At 44.5% G+C, this 19,258-nt stretch overlaps 2 protein-coding genes across 2 annotated transcripts in view; one reads left to right on the forward strand and one right to left on the reverse strand.

Annotated features, from left to right (window-relative positions):
* Positions 1-15,666, reverse strand: part of ENO4 (enolase 4) — a 33,045-nt gene extending 17,379 nt beyond the window's left edge. Inside the window, exons 1-7 of the mRNA XM_023224302.2 lie at positions 15,439-15,666; positions 9,814-9,942; positions 8,561-8,751; positions 6,129-6,277; positions 4,300-4,469; positions 4,076-4,204; positions 2,408-2,461 (exon numbers count right to left, since the gene is read on the reverse strand). Of these exons, the coding sequence (XP_023080070.1) occupies positions 2,408-2,461; positions 4,076-4,204; positions 4,300-4,469; positions 6,129-6,277; positions 8,561-8,751; positions 9,814-9,942; positions 15,439-15,603 (987 nt within the window). The 5' untranslated portion in view covers positions 15,604-15,666. The remainder of the gene's footprint in view (positions 1-2,407; positions 2,462-4,075; positions 4,205-4,299; positions 4,470-6,128; positions 6,278-8,560; positions 8,752-9,813; positions 9,943-15,438) is intronic.
* HSPA12A (heat shock protein family A (Hsp70) member 12A) overlaps positions 15,448-19,258 on the forward strand; it is a 179,634-nt gene continuing 175,823 nt past the window's right edge. The window contains exon 1 of the mRNA XM_023224298.2: positions 15,448-15,604. Coding sequence (XP_023080066.1) covers positions 15,602-15,604 — 3 coding nt within the window. The 5' untranslated portion in view covers positions 15,448-15,601. The remainder of the gene's footprint in view (positions 15,605-19,258) is intronic.

Here is a 19,258-nt window from a genome sequence, read left to right on the forward strand (position 1 = left end):
AAAAAAAAAATATATATATATATATATATATATATATATATATATATGATTAAATCCCTTATTATGTAAAGAATTCCTAGATAGCAATAAAAGATAAACACCTCAATGAAAAGGGCAAAGAAGTAAAGCAATTTGCAGAATGAGTTGTGTATAATTTTTGTATTATTTTAAATACTGTTCTCTGTTGTGCACTTATCTTTTTATCCCCCCGAGACGGAGTCTCACTCTGTTGCCCAGGCTGGATTACAATGGTGTGATCTTGGCTCACTGCAACTTCCGCCTTCCAGGTTCAAGTGATTCTCCTCCCTCAGCCTCCCGAGTAGCTGGGATTACAGATGTGCACCACCACACCCAGCTAATTTTTGTATATTTAGTAGAGACGGGGTTTTGCCATGTTGGCCAGGCTGGTCTTGAACTCCTGACCTCAACTGATTTGCCCACCTCAGCCTCCCAGAGTGCTGGGATTACAGGTGTGAGCCACCACTCCTGGCCTATCTACTTAATTATTGTTTTAACAAGTCTGGAAGGCCACACTCAATTTTTAACGACAGTTATCTTTAGAGGAGGGACAGGCTGAGGGTGGCAGTCTGTAGGAGGTGGTTGTGGGTGGGTTGCTCTATCAGTATTTGAATTTTCACAAGAACATTCATGAGCTACTTGTGTAATCACAAAGTAAATAAAACATTTAAAAGACAAAATGTCAGGAAAGATTTTAGAATTCAAGAAAAACTTTTTCTTTTGAAACTGAGTTTCATTCTTGTTGCCCAGGCGGGAGTGCAATGGCACGATCTCAGCTCACTGCAACCTCCGCCTCCTGGTTTCAAGTGATTCTCCTGCCTCAGCCTTCCGAGTAGCTGGGATTACAGGTGCTTGCCACAATGCCCAGCTAATTTTTTTGTATTTTTAGTAAAGACAGGGTTTCACCATGTTGGCCAGACTGATGTCGAACTCCTCACCTCAGGTGATCCACCTGCCTCGGCCTCCTAAAGTGTTGGGATTACAGGCTTGAGCCACCACGCCCCGCTGAAAAACTTTTAAAAGAAATTAAGAAGGATGAATTGTAGAATGCTCAGATATCCTGAATTTCCTAATAGTTTAAACTGGGTTTCCTTCACCTGCTCTGACACAACCAACACCAGGTATGGCTTCCTGTGGCACTGGCTCCTGATGCAGCATGTTTCAGGTTAAACTTGTTTACTCTTCACAGTCACCATCATGATTTGGATACTGATCATCTCCATTTTATAGATGAGGAACCCGAGACAGAGAGGCTGTGGAATTGGCCCAAGGTCATGGAGTTATGAATGGCAAAGCAGAGTGCAACATCAGAGCTAACTTGTCCAAATCTGAGTTTCTACAGGCTGGTCACCCAGAAAAGCTGGCCTCCTGAAAAGCACCATGGAACCGGCTCCAGCCTGGAATTGCTTAAAGCAATTCTGATCCACTGCAGGGATTGGGCCCCAGCCAGCCAACCCCCATCGCTGCAGGGAAGGGGCCCGTGCCCCCTGCCTGCAGTCACACTCTGTGCTGGTGAGACAGAGTTAGAACCAGAGTTCCTTCATGTTACACTGCTATTGTATCCCAGTCCCATCCTACTGGGTCCTCAGCCTACTGCTTCCTAATCACGCAGCTTAAAAGCCTCAGGCTAAATGCAATGTGGGATCCTGGAATGGATCCTAGAACAGAAAAAGGACACTGGTGGAAAAACCAGTGAAATTTGAATCAAGTCTGTAGTTATTAGTAGTGTACCATTTTGGTTTCTTAGTTTTGACAAATGCACCATGTAATAAATCATTAACACTGGGGGAAACTGGGTGAGAGGTATTCAGGAACTGTCTGTACTATCTTCGCAACTTTTCTGTAAATGTAGTATTCCAAAATAAGTCATGTGTGTGTGTGTATAAAGCCCCACAGACAAGGACTGGGTCCCTCTCCTGGCCTCAGCCCTGCCATATCACTGTGCACTGCCCATTTAGAACACGATGGGACAACTGGTGACTCATACACCTGCCTCTGTGACTGCCCCCAAGAGGGCTGCTCTGCCAGAGGCCCTTGTTTGCTCAACACAGGGATCCTAATGCAGGCACAAGAGTCTGTGCCTTCATTCCATCAAGCTGCCTCTCATGTCCTGGGGGCCACATCCTTTCTTTCTTAGTAAATCCTAAGGGATGATCTTAGCACAAAGCCAGTTGCCCCAGAAACTGAAATGAGATTGTTAAGTACCATTAGAGGCTGGATCAATAGCCACTGAGGACATGGATACACTCGGTTCATGGGGGAAACCCAAAGCCAGTAAATATATTCTCCATATCAACCACAGTTGATTTAATTCCAAATGAACTACAAGTTGGATGCTAGAAGGTGTCTAAGTGTTAGTAACTAGATACCATAGAATCTCTTTACATACCAGTTCAATTATTTTGTTGATATGTTTCTGAATTTCCATAAGCATCTCGACCCCCTGTAAGTAGAACAACCATGATCTTCCATAGTTGCAGACTAGAAAGTTTAAGTATAAAAACTTGTAACACATGTGGCTATTTCTAACTCAGAGTATTTGTAGAATCCCTGATTAGTGGATGATATGCTCTACAAAATCAGTAGATTAAATGTTAATCTTCAGCCCCGGTTTTCATTGGGTTGAATGTGAATGAGAGACTCTTCTCCCTCAGCAGCCTCTCTTCACCCTTCAGAACTGACTGGTTCAGTTGCTTGGATCAAGTTAACTTCAGCCTCCTTTATGGTCTCTGGACCAACCTGGACAACTTTCTTCTTCTTTTTTATTTTTTATTTTATTTTTTGAGATAGAGTCTCACTCTGTTGCCCAGGCTAGAGCACAGTGGCGTGATCTCGGCTTACTGCAAACTCCAAATTGTTCAAGCAATTCTCTTGCCTCAACCTCCCAAGTAGCTGGGATGACAGGCATGCACCACCATGCCTGGCTGATTTTTATATTTTTAATAGAGACGGGGTTTTGCCATGTTGTCCAGGCTGGTCTCGAACTCCTGACCTCAGGCCATCCTCCCGTCTCAGCCTCCCAAAGTGCTGGGATTATAGGTGTGAGCCACCACACCAGGCCAACCTAGACAACTTTCCTACAATACATGTCACAGATCACCAAGGTAGTCTGGATTAGAGTGGCTAAATCAATATAAATCTACTGTCCCTTAAAAAGTAGAAAAGCATGTTGTGATGATGAGATCTGCATACGTAGACCCGATAAAGAATGGCACTCCTCGTGCTCTGGTATGCAAACAGCTCAACAGATACTAACTAAAGGAAAGATCCTGACACCAGGATCTGAATACAGTCTGACAGATGATAAGCCAGGTATAAATCCTAGTCGTCTGCAACTGATAAACTGTAAGGCAATAACTATTTTAAGAAAGAATTCTTTATCATGAAAAAACTTGATTTTTTTTTTCTTTTACTGATTTCCACCAAGATAAAATATCAGTCAACTTATTGCTGGAGGGGGCTTGGGGAAAGCTTCCCGTACTTTTTTAGAAAGCATCTCCTACAGATCATGAACCTTTGGTCATCATGAAGATTTAAAGAGGCATATTGACTCTTTCAGGCTACTGAGGAGCAGTATAGACCCTCGCACACCTCTGAGTGGTGAACATGCCACTTGAGATTTTTTCACTCCTATGCACGAAAAGTCTCATAGGTGCCAGGCAAGTCCTGGAGTTCTTTCTTAACAGAGTGGGCTGCTAGGAGGTGCTAGCTTTCATTTGCTGCTGCCATAGGGCATAGTGCAGAGTAAATAAAGACGCCCCCAAATAACAACCTTCCAGCACTTTCTAGGTCTGCAGAGTTGCTCAGTCATGGCTTCTCTGAGTTACCAGCATGAGCCAATGCTGTAATGAAACCAGACATCTAAGGTGCTCTACATGTGCTCCCTTTGGTTTGAGGCCTTTCTTCCCGCTTCACTAATTTCCTAAAATATTTTTTTCTCATTTTATCTTTAATTACCTCTCCCTTGGTGTCACAAGGGAGCTCCACTAAAAGTTCATCAATTATGGAGTATTTTTTTTTTTTTTTAGAAAAGGTAATTTGACATAATGTAAGGTACTTGTCTGGTTGTTAATTCAGGATGGGGTATACAAATCACTTCTTTCATTAAATTTAGCTTCCCAGATGATGACTTCCCACAGCTGACCAGCGATACCATCAGCAAAGGCATAAATAGTATTGGCTGTTCCTGAAATAGGGGGAAAATGAGGGAAAATGAGAAACAGGGTTCATCCATATTGAGATACTCATGGCTCCTTTTAATGGAACTTCATCGATACTAACCTGACTGTGCTTCAATAGAGCGATATTTAAGTACAGAGGTTTATTAAGCAGCATGGCACAGGCTTTGGCAACAGCTAGTGACACGGCCCCTATGGCCATACTGCCACTGAGTACAGGTTCAACAGGCTCTGCAGGTGCAATAGGTTTCTCTGTAATGGTATCCCTCTTCCCTGGAGGGAGAAATATTGAGAGAGTTAAGACTGTATTTCTAAATGCTTTACTTACAGATGGAAAGATCCAGGAAAAAGAAAGGATGAAAGCCGAGGCTGGGAACAAAAAATGCTCTACCTCAACCCCCAAGAAGTTTTCTGTTTGGTTTTGCTTAAGATTCTCAAATAATCATTAGCCATGGATTTTGCCAGTCGAAGACATTTTAGGCCATTTAACATTAATTCCTTCATCAATCATATGAGGTAGATATTTTTATTCTACATTTACATATACGTAAACTGGGGCTTAGAGGGGTTAAAAGACTTGCCCAACATGTAATAGAAAGTAGACAGAGGATTTGAACTGTCTTTAAATTTCAAATCTTTTGTTTTTCTATATTTCACTATAGCTGCTGCACACTCAAGTTTCTGCTGAACATCTCTGCATAAATATATCTAACCCTGCTGTCTTTCTCACCAACACCAAACCAATGCCTTGTTCTGTGTCATTTACGATCTTTAGCAGTGCCTTTCAGATCCAACCATCGACCCAGATTCCTTACTCATCTTTCACAAGAGTATGTTCTCAGCCTCCCTGTCTCGTGAGGTCCAGACAGAGTCCATCATCTGTATCTCTAGTGTTCCTCTTGTCCTTTCCTCCACAGCTGCCAATGTGGTTCAGGTCCCCAGTGGAGATAAGATATTTCAGCACCTCATGCTTAATGAGCGCTTAGCAAATAGCTGTGCCCTCCCACTTCTTCCCTTAAGTTCCACGTTCTGTTAGTCAAAAGCAACCACTAAACCAACATCCATGTTGGTCTCTACTTATAACTCAGTAGTGGCCATCCCACCCTCCCAAGGGAAGATTGCTCAAACATAATTTTTTTGTTTCAGGGCAAATCTCTTCACCTCTCTGGGCCTCAGCATTTGGATCAATGAAATAAGGTTCCCTGTCTCCCTGGTCTCTTTGGTCCCTTCCTGGTTCTGGTGCTTTCTTACTCAACGAAACCTGCATTAATGAGTGTATGGTTCGTGCCTGGCATCATGCTAGATGCGGGCAATGGCAAGTGGAATAAACATGATTCATGCCCTCAAGGAGCATGTTCTAGTTCAGCAGACATACAAAGCCCTGTTGTTATACTAAGAGCAGCTCCAGAATGACCGTACTGCAGGGGCTGAGGTTAGCGATCTGTTGGAAGGCATGCAGCAAGGGCAAACTGAAGTGATAATTTCTATTATTTGCTTTAAAATAAAGTTTTATAAAGAAAATGTTCATTTTACATAGGATTGAGAAAATGTTGGTTGTTCATATCAAAAGAATCAAAACTCTAAGATATGGAGTGGCCTTTTGATTAGCTAATGGAAATTTTGAAGGGAGGTGAAAGGTCTCCCAAGCCATCCCCTCCTACTCCACCCCCAACTTGGCACTGCTTAATGCACCTTATTTAATAATAAGTATTTCTCACCTCTGGGTGAGAAACTGTTTTATTTTACAAATAAAAACAGAGAGTGGGATGGGGGCAAAATCTTTGAGGATGTGGCATAGGATGGATGGCTTTTGGCCGTGAGCCCAAACTGGTTCTGTAGCCAAGAGACTCAGAAAGGCAGTCCAAGTTTCAGCCTTTCTTCCTCACACATTTGTTACTAAGGACTCTGCAAGATGGTAAGTCACCAACCAACCTGGCTTTTGCCCCTTTTTTTTGGTAGGAGGTGGAGGGGGTGGTGGCGGTGGTACTGGAGGTAGAAGTGTAGGCACTGCTGAGTATTCCAGGCTGTTTTCCAATTCTTTTCTCTCCTTATCTTCTTGTACTTTACTTGCAAAGAATATCCTTAATGGCAAGAAAATATGGCTTTACAGTAGGATATTTAGGAAGATCACTCTGTGATTCTGGTCATGTTTTAGAGCTGACCCCAATATATTTCAATAAATAACTGCTTTTCAGCTACTTAAGAACAAATCAACTTTAATTTTCAAAGCCAGAAAACACTGATGCTATTATAAAACTGCATTCAAGAACTGAAAATCATTTTGGCATGGAAATAAATGTTTAAAGATTTCAGGTGCTCATTTTAAAATTATTTGAGCCCCGGGTTTGCATTTTTAGAGTAAAACTTGAAGATGTAATTGTATTGTGGGTTACAATATTTTCTTTTTGTATAAATGACCATCAGAAAACAAATGTGTCAAGAATAGAGTGAAATAGGCCGGGCACAGTGGCTCACGCCTGTAATCCCAGCACTTTGGGAGGCCGAGGTGGGTGGATCACGAGGTCAGGAGATCGAGACCATCTTGGCTAACAAGGTGAAACCCCGTCTCTACAAAAACAGTACAAAAAATGGGCTGGGCGTGGTGGCAGGTGCCTGTAGTCCCAGCTACTCGGGAGGCTGAGGCAGGAGAACGGCATGAACCCGGGAGGCGGAGCTTGCAGTGAGCTAAGATCGTGCCGCTGCACTCCAGCCTGGGTGACAGAGCGAGACTCTGTCTCAAAAAAAAAAAAAAAAAAAAAAAAAGAATAGAGTGAAATATAGCATATAAATATAGAGGACTTCCTTTCTTTTTTCTTGGCACTTATGATGAATATTAAAAAAAAAACTTTTGGAGCCGGGCGCAGTGGCTCAAGCCTGTAATCCCAGCACTTTGGGAGGCCGAGACGGGCAGATCACGAGGTCAGGAGATCGAGACCATCCTGGCTAACACGGTGAAACCCCGTCTCTACTAAAAACTACAAAAAACTAGCCGGGCGAGGTGGCAGGCGCCTGTAGTCCCAGCTACCTGGAAGGCTGAGGCAGGAGAATGGCGTGAACCTGGGAGGCGGAGCTTGCAGTGAGCTGAGATCCAGCCACAGCACTCCAGCCTAGGTGACAGAGCGAGATTCCGTCTCAAAAAAAAAAAAAAAACTTGGAAATCCCACTTAGATGCATTTATGTAAAATTTCAGCACGCCAGAATAAAAATAAGAGGCTAAAAGCTTCTATAGGCAAAAAACCAGGCAAATAAAAAACAAAGACATAGGAATCAGATTTGCATCAGGTTTATTAATAATCCAGATGCCAGTGGGGCAATGCCTTTAAAGTATGAGATTAATTGATTTCAAGAGAATTCTATACTGAGCTAAACTATCAACCATGGGGGCAAAGTATCAACATTCCCACACATAGAATAACTAAGAAACTTTACATCCCATATGCCCTTTCTCATCCTTACTTTTAAAGGATATGATCCAGCAAATCATGAAAGAAAAGAATGTGGGATCCAGAAACAGGAGAACAATGAAGTTTTTATGGCATCTCTGTAGTTGGTCTACAGAAGAACCAGTGCAGATGGGTGATTTGGGGAGGGAAAATGCCAGGAAAAAAAAGGAGTGTAATAAAATATAAGATGTAACTGAGAGCTTGAGAAAAAAAAATAATAAATAAACTAAGAAAATGATAATAGCACACGAAGAAAAAAAAAAAAAAAAGGAATAGAGAAATAGCATTCAGAAACTCCAAGCAAACCAAAAACTATTCAAAAAAGTTTCTTGGCCTGATATGGTGGCTCACGCCTCTAATGACCTTCTGTTGGCCAAGGGGTTGTGGCATTGGACCCGCACAAACAGAAAAATGATTCTAACCCATTACTTGGTTGGGCAATGAAGAACATTTTCATAGCCCTAGTAAATGCTTCCTTGTTAGCGTGTTTGAGTCAACCTATGGGCAAAGCATGGGAGACTCAGTTGTGGCTGGAGGACAGAATATAAGTGTCAGCTGTTGCGACTAAATCAAAGGATATGCGAAGCTCATAGGTGGCATGTGATGGGTGGGGAGAGGAAAAGGGCATCCTCTGGATTCACAATCAGATTCTTTTTCTGAGAAGCTTTTTACTAAGTCTTAGGAAAGCTCTATACATGAAAAGAGACCAAAAAGCCCTATGTAGCGTTACACAGTAAGGTGTTAATTACAGGGTTTTCAGGAGAAAAACAAATTTTATGCTAACGGTTGCTGCTTTCACATATGCTTTGTAAACTGACTTCCCAATGCTGTAGATTTGACCCATTTAATTGGCAGGTGAAATGGAAAGATAATGGACGTATATTTGTTCTTGATGTTTATATTTCAAAGTGGAAACTGTACCTGAGTAGGTGATCCACCTCTGCCTGGTCAGAGGGTGCCATCCCCTGGAGCTCGTGCGTAATGGTGCTGTTGACCCACTGCACGGCGGTGCTGACCTCGCTGGCCCTGTCTGCCTCCTCCGCCTCAGCCAGCTCGGGCAGAACGTTCTCATGGACTTCAAAGTGAGTCGAGATTACCACAGAACATATGTTCTGAAAATCACAGAAATGTGTTCAACGCTTTCCCTGCCTCTCCCAGAAAGAGCAAATTAATCCAGCTTTTAACATGCACGAAATTTTACCACCAATTTCAAGGGGAGAATGAGAATATGTAATTTTCTTTGAGATATTTTTATAGCTGTTGAAACACTGTGGAAATCAGCTTCATAGAACACTTAAAATACCCTTAGAAAAACCCTACATTGAACTTCATTTTTATCACTACCTTTCCAATAAATAACAACAAAAATGCAGATTTAATCATTATTATTCTCCCACCAGAGACTATAGCATAAATTATTTCTAACAAATACGTAGCAAAGTGAATTAAAATGAACTGTTAAAACTATCAAAGTAAATTATTTTCTTTATTTAGGTCAGTCTAACATCTATAAATATCTAGGTAAATAGACTAATCTATAAACCTACATGTAGATTTATAGAACCTATCGCATAAGTAATGTCAGAATTTAAAAGCCATTTTGGTCAGGCACGGTGGCTTACGCCTGTAATCCCAGCACTTTGGGAGGCCAAGGTGGGCAGCTCACTTGAGGTCGGGAGTTCGAGACCAGCCTGACCAACATGGAGAAACCCCATCTCTACTAAAAATACAAAATTAGCCAGGCATGGTGGTGGATGCCCGTAATCCCAGCTACTCAGGAGGCTGAGGCAGGAGAATCGCTTGAACCCGGGGGGCAGAGGTTGCACTGACCCGAGATCGCGCCATTGCACTCCAGCCTGGGCAATAAGAGTGAAACTCCATCTCAAAAACAAAAAACAAAACAAAACAAAAAATACTATTTTTGCCTCAGTTCCTTTCTCCATGCTGGATCATCCTCAGGTTAGCATGTCATGTCTGTATCAAAATTACACTTAAACATAATAAAGCCATCATAGTTGATGGTAAGATTCATGCTTACATGACTACCTATGAAATATACATATGTTTCACACACACTTAATTTCAAAACATTAATTTTCTACAGTTTAGACAAGAGCTGCTAATAAATGCAGTGGGGCCAGGACATTAAAGAACACACTTAAACTGCCTCATACCTTGGGAAAGTTTTGAATGGTGCAGAATATGTCCACTTGCAGGGTTGGAAGCCCCAGTCCATCCAGTACATCTTTCCCCACTATTTTGCATATGGTGGGAGGCTTTGCAAGTTTAGAAAAGCAGTTTGCCTTCAACACACACAAAAGAACAAAAATCCTCTGATTCAAGTGGCTGCTTGGGGAAAAAAAAGTCACAATACCACATCTAATTTATCTTCAAAAAGTCATTCACATTGACTCTCGTTTTTACCAAACTGCTCCATGAGTATTCTTCCTGATGCCAGGATTAGACCAGCAGTTCTGTGAGAACTGTCCTGCCCTCACCTACCGAGATATGGATTCAGGCCACTCCTGAGTCTCTGGTATATGGGGCAATTTGGTGTACATTGAACTCTCAACAGAAACTTGCATACATTTCTTAATTAAAAGGCCCTGTGTCACTGATTAGCCGGCCTTCTTCAACAGAGACGGTCTCACTCTGTTGCCAGGCTGGAGTGCAGTGGCGCGATCTTGGCTTGCTGCAATCTCCGCCTCTGAGGTTCAAGTAGTTCTCCTGCCTCAGTCTCCCAAGTAGCAGGGACTACAGGCACGTGCCACTACACCCAGCTAATTTTTGTATTTTTAGTAGAGATGGGGTTTCACCATGTTGGCCAGGATAGTCTCGTTCTTTTGACCTCATGATCCGCCCACCTTGGCCTCCCAAAGTGCTGGGATTACAGGCTAGCAGGCCTTCTTATAGCCAATTCAGTTGCCTAAGCTATCCCTCTTTTCTTTTTCTTTTCTTTTTTTTTTTTGTTTTTTGAGACAGGGTCTTGCTCTGTCAGCCAGGCTGGGGTGCAGTGGCACCATCGTGGCTCACTGCAGCCTCAACTTCCCAGGCTCAAGCGATTCTCCCACCTCAGCCTCCCAAGTAGCTGGGACTGCAGGCACATGACACCACACCTGGCTAATTTTTACTTTTTGCAGATACAGGATCTTACTATGTTGCTCAGGCTGGTGTGCCACTGTGCCCAACCCCCTTGTTTCAAGATACAGAAATCAATTGGTCTCTAGAACACCATGATGCATTCAAATTTAAGAAACCTGATATGGGCTGATTTTTTTTTTTTTTTTTTTCAAGACAAGAGTCTCACTGTGTCACCCAGGCTGGAGTACAATGGCATCATCTCTGCTCACCGCAACCTCTGCCTCTTGGGTTCAAGCGATTCTCCTGCCTCAGCCTTCCAAGTAGCTGGGATTACAGGCGTGCACCACAACGGCCAGCTAGTTTTTTGTATTTTTAGTAGAGATGGGGTTTCAACATGTTGGCCAGGCTAGTTTCAAACTCCTGACCTCATGATCCACCTGCCTCAGCCTCCCAAAGTGCTGGGATTACAGGCGTGAGCCACCGCGCCCAGCACATGGGCTAATTTTTATTCCTCCCAACAAGGCATGTGATATTTTAGTGGTTTTAGTGATATTTAAGAAGGCTTAATGCAATGGTTGTATCTTACCATCAGCTCATGCAGAGTCCTATGTATTCAAAGAGGCTTGTTGGGAGCCTTAGTAATTGCAGTTTCATTGAGGTGGAAAAGCAGAAGCCATTTGGAAGTGATCCAAGAAAGAGACTGAAGAAAGAGAAGCTGAGATAGAAAGCCCACTCAAGGAGCCTGCAAGAAAAGGCTCAGGACAGTGTTTCTGTGCAGAGGAGCAGGAGCTAGGAGAGACTGGAAGGAGGGAAGGCAAAGGCACACCTTTTTTGCTCTCTTGATTACCAGATAGGATTGGGCTTTGCTTTCATTTAGCAGACCAGTTCTCCGATCTTTCAGTTCAAAATCCAGTGACTTCAACCTGGACAACAGGTCATCTAATACCTACAGTGACATGTCAGTTCAGAGGTGGAGCCCCAGAAGTAGTAAGCAAGAGCTCATTTTCAAGCTATCCATGAATTTTTAAAATGGTGGTTTGTAACAGAGTAAGTGCCTAAATGAATTTAAAATCAGGAGAGCAAAAATGTTATTTAGCTTATACTCTGTGTGTTATAGTGAGTTCAATTTAACAAGCACCAAGCACCTATAATGTGCCACACGTTGTGTTTGGAGAGGACGGGAACTAACATTTTTAAAGTAATTAATATGTGCTCTGAAAGAGTGACATCTTTATCACTATATCACAAACCACAGGGCCTGACATATATAGGATTCTATAAATTAAATCTTCTATAAATTAGTAAATGTCAGTGACATCCCTGGGCACTATATATACATTACGTCATTACATTCAACTCTCTGAGCTACGTGATACCATCTCCATCCCACAGATGGGCAGACTGAGTTCCACAAAAGTTAACTGTCCAAGATCACGTAGCCAATGTTTTCATTATCTACTGCTTTGTAACAGAACACCCCAAACCTTAGCGGTTTAAACCATTAACTTGCTCATGATCCTGTAATCTGGGTGGGACTTCAACTGGGAAATTCTTTTGCTGGGCTTCTGTGGAGTCCGTTATGCAGATGTAATCATCTGAAGGCTTGACGGGAGCCAGAATATCCAAGCTATTTTCACTCAATGTCCAGTGCCGTAGCTGGGATGGCTGGCACAGTGAGGGGTTGGCTGGGCATCTGTCTTTCTCACAAGATATCCTGAGGGGTCTCGTATCTTCCAAGGTCTTTCTCTGCACAACCTCTCTCTTTCCAGTAGGGTAATTGGGACATCCTCACAGCACGATGACTAGCTTCCAAGAGGACAAGCTTCAATATGCCAGCACTTATCAACTCTCTGTTTGTACCGTGCTTGTCAAGGTCCTGTTGATCAAAGTAAGTGACACAGCCAAGTCCAGAGTCAGTGTGGGAGGGACTTACAAAAAGGTGTTCATGCTGGAAATGTAGTTCCTTGGAGGACCATCAGTGTGTCTCTATCACAGTGAGGAAGTGGCAGAGATAAGAATCAAAACCAGATCTGCCACATTCCAATCCAAAACTCTTTGAAGCATTCAGTTTTATGATAATGGAATAAATTGTATTGTAATTGCCTACAAGGATCTTTACCATGTGTGAATTCCTCTAATGTATCTGTCTTAGTTTGTTCTCACACTGCTATCAAGGACTGCCTGAGACTGGGTAATTTATAAAGGAAAGTGTAAGTTTAATTGACTCACAGTTTCGCATAGCTGGGGAGGCCTCAGGAAACTTACAATCATGGTGGAGGGAGAAGCAAACACATGTTTCTTCACATGAGGGCCGGAAGGAGAAGTGCAAGGTGAAGGGGGCAAGCCGCTTATAAAACCATCAGCTCTCATAAGAACTCACTATCACGAGAACAGCATGAGAGCAACCATCCCCATAACTTAATTACCTCCCACCGGGTCCCTCCCCACATGTCATATGTGGGGATTATGAGAAGTACAATTCAAGATGAGATTTGGGTGGGGATAGAGTCAAGCCATATCAATGTCGGAGAGGGACAGAAGAAATGACATTGGAGCTGAACACTGGAGGAGGTATAGTGTTTCAGTGGCAGTCAAGGGGGAAATGTGGTGAGCAGATACTTCAGGGACAGGGAATGGGACAAAGGGGAGGGAGGTAGGAAACTTCCGGCTTTAGGGAACAGTCAGTGATTTGGTGTAGAGGAGTAGGACAGGGAGTGGGAGATGCGCCTGTTACATGAGAGAGGGGCTGAGCACTGTGAACCATACACATGAAGGCCAGCAAGCAGGGGAAAGCTACAGGAGGTTCTGAGGAAGAGAACTGTGGTCAGATTTGCATGTTAGGATGCTGCTCTGGCAGCACTCTGCAGGATGAACTAGATAGAGGGAGAGATGAGGTGAGAATAAGCACAGCCAAAACTAGGGCAGTCACTAAGAAAAGGAAACGGAGATTGCTTTTTCTTTTTTGAGACAGCGTCTCGCTCTGTTGCCCAGGCTGGAGTGCACTGGTGGTGGTGCGGTCTCGGCTCACTGCAACCTCCAACTCCCGGGTTCAAGGAGTTTGCTTTTTTGCCCCTAAAATTCCTGAACATCCTTCAAAGTCCAAGCCAAAGCTATCCTGGATATACAGCCTCCAAGGATCTTTTCCATCCCTGAATTCCTTTAATAGACATATAGGGATCTGTCCCTCAATCTAGCACACAGTCATCTATCTCCTTATCTTTTGCTCCAATTATTTTATGTATTGGTGACTTTTGTTCCAAACTAAGATATAAATTCCCAGAGAGCTGCACAAACGAATATCCTGGCTGCCTAATAGAATGAGAAGAACATTACACTGGGGAACAAGAGTTCATGTTTTTAGTCCTGCTCACTAAGTAGCTGTGAGACAAAGGCTTGGTGTCCCTGTAAAATGAGGACGTTAGAATACACTGTGTTCAATAATTCCTCTAGCAACAGATAGTAGGAAGAGGATGGAATGAGAGTCAAGCATTCATTCATTCATCCTGCAGATAGTTTCTCAGCATTCACCGTGTGCCATGCACTCTGCTGGGTACTAGGGACAAAAACATGGTTTGATTTTTTTTCTTCTGTCACTATGTCCTTTGAGAAAATCATTTAAATTGCACTGGCCACAGGTTCTTCATTTGTAAAATGGGAATCATCATTTTTACCTCGTCCCAGTTGTACTAAGGATTAAGTGAGTTATAGCACGCAGCACAAGGGGCTCGGTAAACCCCACACCCGTCCCCTTTGATAGTATAGGCCATGAGTGGGAAAAAGTCATTCGCAGAACATCCTTTATATCATTTGCCTCAACACGACGTGGTTTTGCACCCTGACAGCACATCTGTTTCTTCATAGGACTCATTCTGCTTGGTGTTCACATTGCCTCCTTGCTTTCCCTTGCCAGAGTGCAAACACCTAGGGGCCCCAAACACACTGTCTTCCTTACTACTTACAGATCTGGAGGGCAGAAAACGTCTGCTTCAACTGCTCACTGCTTAACGCTAAGCTATGTGCAGATCTCACGGCTGGGCAGAGACCAGGAAGGTGATAAGAAAAGGCCCCCGAGCCCAGCAGGGGCTCACAGGCTGCCTAGGGAGGCTGCCTCAAGGGACTACAATACACGAAGGAAATGCTGTAGGAACTCTAAAGGAGAGTTGGTCCAGGGCCACGTGGGCAAGGATTTGGTCTGAATTTTGGAGTTCAGGGCGGGGCTGGTCAGATATTAACGGGCATCCCGGCAGGGGAGCCAGTAGGATGAGGCCCCAGAATAGGCTGAGGCCAAGTTGTAGCAAACTTGTGTTCATCCTGTGGTCAAAGAGGAGCTGCTCAAGGTCGGTAAGCTGAGATGAAGGCTTTAAGGTCTGTGTTAAAAATGACAACTGGCAGGCATGGGTGGTGGGCCGGCCCACAAACGGAGAGGCCCCTTAGGTAGCGAGGAAGCCTGCCAGGCCCTGGGCTGTCGCTGCAGCTCAGATCCGCCTAGAGCCCTCTTTCCGCCAGCTGCCTCCTTTCCACCACTTTCTCTGCGGAGATGCCTTCACCCCCCGGTGTCCTTCCCGCTTCTTCCCTCCCAGAGTCTCCTCCGCACACGCAGGACCAGAGCCCCGGCTGCACGCATGCTAGATTCTGAGGCGCAGGCGCAAGGCGTTGCCGCAGCGCGGGTATGGGGGAGCGGGGTTGGCGGGAGGAGAGCGCTTGTCCCAGGTCCCTACCAGGTGCCCGTAGACGTCGGCAGGCTGGAGGTAGAAGGTGGAGTTGAGCAGCTCTTCCAGCCTGCGCGGAACGTCGTTCTCCCGGTAGTACTCCATCGCCTGCTGCTTCAGCTTCTGCAGCTCCCTAGTGGTCCCACAGCTGCGGCCGCCGCCTTCTTCCCCCATGGTAGGAGATTTAAGGCTACAGCGGGGTTTAGCCGGGGGGTCCCACGAGCGTCCTTGCTGTCGCTAGGCAACGCAACGTGATCCCGACCGCCCCCCAGATATCGCGAGGCTCCAGACCTAGGTTCTTCCTGCGGCAAAAGCCGCTCCCTTTCCTTGGAGCTGGAATGGCTTCTGCGTAGCTCACCTCGCTCTTCTTCCTGCGGGATTAGGTCCGGGGGTTGGGCTCCTCATAGACTCCCGAGACTAGGGCCCTCCCGGCTTCCTTTTTCACCACTTTTCCCTGGCGATTTTCCAGAGGGGGAAATCTTTTAACGACCTCATCTAGCGCGTTTTGCCGGAGCGCTGCAACCTTAGCTCCGACTTCCAGCTGGGGTCGTGCGCTCGGCTCCCAGTGGCCCAGCGTCTTGGGCCACCCCGCTCTCCCCACGTGTCCCTGTGCTTTCCGCGGTTAGTGAGCTCCTCCGGGTTGCTAAGGCCGCCCGTGCCAGGCAGGCCCACTCTGTTGGGGGAGGGATGTAGGGGCTCAGGGCATCCTTACTGAGCTGTGGCGATCTCAGGAATTCTTTCATTCGGCTCATGTTTATTAACTACCGGCTCTGAGCCGAGCCGTGTACTGGCTGGGCCTGCTATGATGTCCAGGAGAGAAACGGCCACTCGCTCTTCCCAGGGATATTAGTAGGGGTGAAATCAATGGAATGAAAAAAACCAGTGTGGGTTGAAACTATTTGGGGCGAACCCTAAGGGATGGTTGTGGTTTGGGCAGATCTAAGGGTGGGGAATGATTCAGGCAGGACTTGGGGAGGTAAAACGGAAATGGGGGAATGGCCTTGGCTCACGTTCCCTTTCCAGAATGCTGTCTACGCCCTGCCCTTTTCAATCCGAAGTGCCTTCCTGGCTTCATTGTACCTGCCAGGTGTCATGTGATTACAGAACTTAGTGTGCGTCCTCAGTTCTAGATACTTCCTCTGCTGCAGGAGTGGGCGGCGACGGACAGGGTGTTCTTGTTCTACTCGCGCCTGTTTATGTTCCCTACCCAAGCAGATCAGTTACAAGATCTGTGCCACACTTTGCCCCCTCTGGAAAACATCATCTTACCTACTCTGCCTGATTCCCAAGTCATCTAGTACAAAACGAGAAAGTGAGTGAGAAAGCACTTTGAAACACAGTTATTTTCAATACATGCACGTGTGGGTGCAGATGCATAAAAATGTGATGCTATAAGTACTGTTAATACAAACCCAAACGTGCACCTTCCAGACTTCCTCTGTGTTCTCTGTGCTCTCTATGGAACGTCTCACTGTCTGTGTGCGATAGACCATCATGAACCTGCCTTCTCTCCTTGCTAGATGGAAATCCCCTGACGGTAGAATCTGAGTCTGTGTTACCTTCGAATCCACCACGGAGCCTGGGGCCCTGCAAGGGCAGAGGATGTGCTCTGCTGAATAGATGTTGAGTGAACCCTTGTGCAAAATAAGCTGACACTATTGCTATTGTTTCCGTTCCACCTTTTTGCCTTTCCTCATATACCCCTGGAAAGAAGGCATCTGCTTCTCTCCTGTGCTCATCCTTGAGTGCCCGGGCTGAGTCCCACATCAGAGAAGCCATGTCCACAATCCAGCTCTCACTCCAGTCAGCCCTTCCTTCTGAAGTCTTTCCCCATTTGCAGCCTGGACCGCAAAGTTCAGCCCTCAGGGATGTCTTGATTCATTTGATATTTCAATGGAAGATTGCGAGTATCCTGGGCTGGGACCACCATGTCTTAAGAGTCTCCCCCATTACCGTTTTGCCTCAGTTCCAGGAGGACAGCGACTTGATCTGTCTTGTTCACCACTATGTCTGCAGGATTATTACATTACCTGATGGAATAACTGCTCAGTGAATATTTGTTGAATGATTGAATGGGTTTTACACATAATAAACCTTTAATAAGTACTTAACTCACAATCAGATGTTTTGGAGATGGGTGAATAATGAGTCCACCAACCTGACTGGAGCAAAGGGTTTCTTTTCAGGAATAATGAGAAATAGGATGGAAAAGTAGTTTGAGGTGAGATTATGAAGAGGCTGGAATCCCATTTTGTAAGAGAAGGAAGCAACCACAAATTTCTGAATATAGGAAGGGCAAGAAATAAGTGGGATTTTAGGAAGTTAACTTGAAGCAGTGGGTAGCATTGATGGGTTTTTGTTATATAGAAAACGAGACAGAGGCAGAAAATAGTATATGTGCAAGGGGCCAAACACTGATGGCAACCGTGGGAATTGATGAGTGAAAGAGAATAGGAAGGAGGGATGTAAAAGGCTTTCACTAGTTGGATGTGGTGGGGTTGGGGAAGCAAAGATGGCTATTAAGGATACCTTGTAGAATTCTGTGGTAGTTAAGGGGAATAGGATCAGTGCGTCATCTGATTTTGATGGAGGCAACATGATGCATTGGGTGTTAGATGTGTAGCGCTTCAGTAGCACTGGTATCCCAGAGAAAAGGGAGGACAGAAGATCCGATAGAAAATATCCGCATAGAGTTCAAAGTTGTAAGAACAGACGAATCCTTTGGAGGGCAAAGGGGGAAAAATCGTTTTGAAATAGGACCTAAATATTGGGGAAGGAATAGATTTAGGACATAAAAGGAAGGCAAGGAGCTACGTCAGGAAAAGGGGTTTGGAGAAGAAGGAAAAAGCCAAAATCACAAAGTCTAGGGCAGAGACTTTTGGGAACGTTTCATATGTATGTGTTTGTGTTTGTAGAACTGCATAGAAAAAAGTCTGAAAAGATACACATCAGCATGTTAATTGTGTTGTTCCAAGGTGATGGGATCACCAGGACCTTTAATTTCATCTTTCCATATATTGATAGTGTCTGATTTTCCCGTAATGAATGAATCACTTTATATAACCTTGAAAAATTACATTAACAAGGCCGGGCGTGGTGGCCTCACGCCTGTAATCCCAGCACTTTGGGAGGCCGAGGCGGGCAGATCATGAGGTCAGGAGATCAAGACCATCTTGGCCAACATGGTGAAAACCCGTCTCTACTAAAAATACAAAAATTAGCCAGGCATGGCAGCACGTGCCTGTAGTCCCATCTACTCAGGAGGCTGAGGCAGGAGAATTGCTTGAACCTGGGAGTCCGAGGCTGCAGTGAGCGGAGATTGTGCCACTGCACTCCAGCCTGGGTGACAGGGCGAGACTCCATCTCAAAAAAAAAAAAAAAAGAAAAGAAAAGAAAAGAAAAATTACATTAATAATATTTGAGGGAAGAATGTTAAAGTTACAAAAGGATGAAGACTTTAACAATAAATTTTTAGGAACTCAATTATTCCCCTATAGACTCATTTAATTTTCTCAAAGATGAAGTCAAAAAATCAATCAATAAATAGAAACTACCATCCTGGTCAGCTTCTGTCATTCACTCAGTCACCAAATATTGAATGCCCATCACGTGCCAGACGCTATTCTAGGCACTGGAGTAAGAACAGTGAATAAAATAAATTCCTTCTCTTCATGGAATTTCAGTTCCAGTGACACTCCAGCAGCACTTATATCAGAGTGAGTCATCAGGAGAAAGTGAAATCATAAATGTGAAAGCATTTTGACAAGTCGGTGTGCAAGGGGTTTATTAACAGCCAATTGGTATGGACAGATCCAGATAAATAAAATGA

Source organism: Piliocolobus tephrosceles, chromosome 9, assembly GCF_002776525.5.
Source record: "Piliocolobus tephrosceles isolate RC106 chromosome 9, ASM277652v3, whole genome shotgun sequence".
Taxonomy (NCBI): domain Eukaryota; kingdom Metazoa; phylum Chordata; class Mammalia; order Primates; family Cercopithecidae; genus Piliocolobus; species Piliocolobus tephrosceles.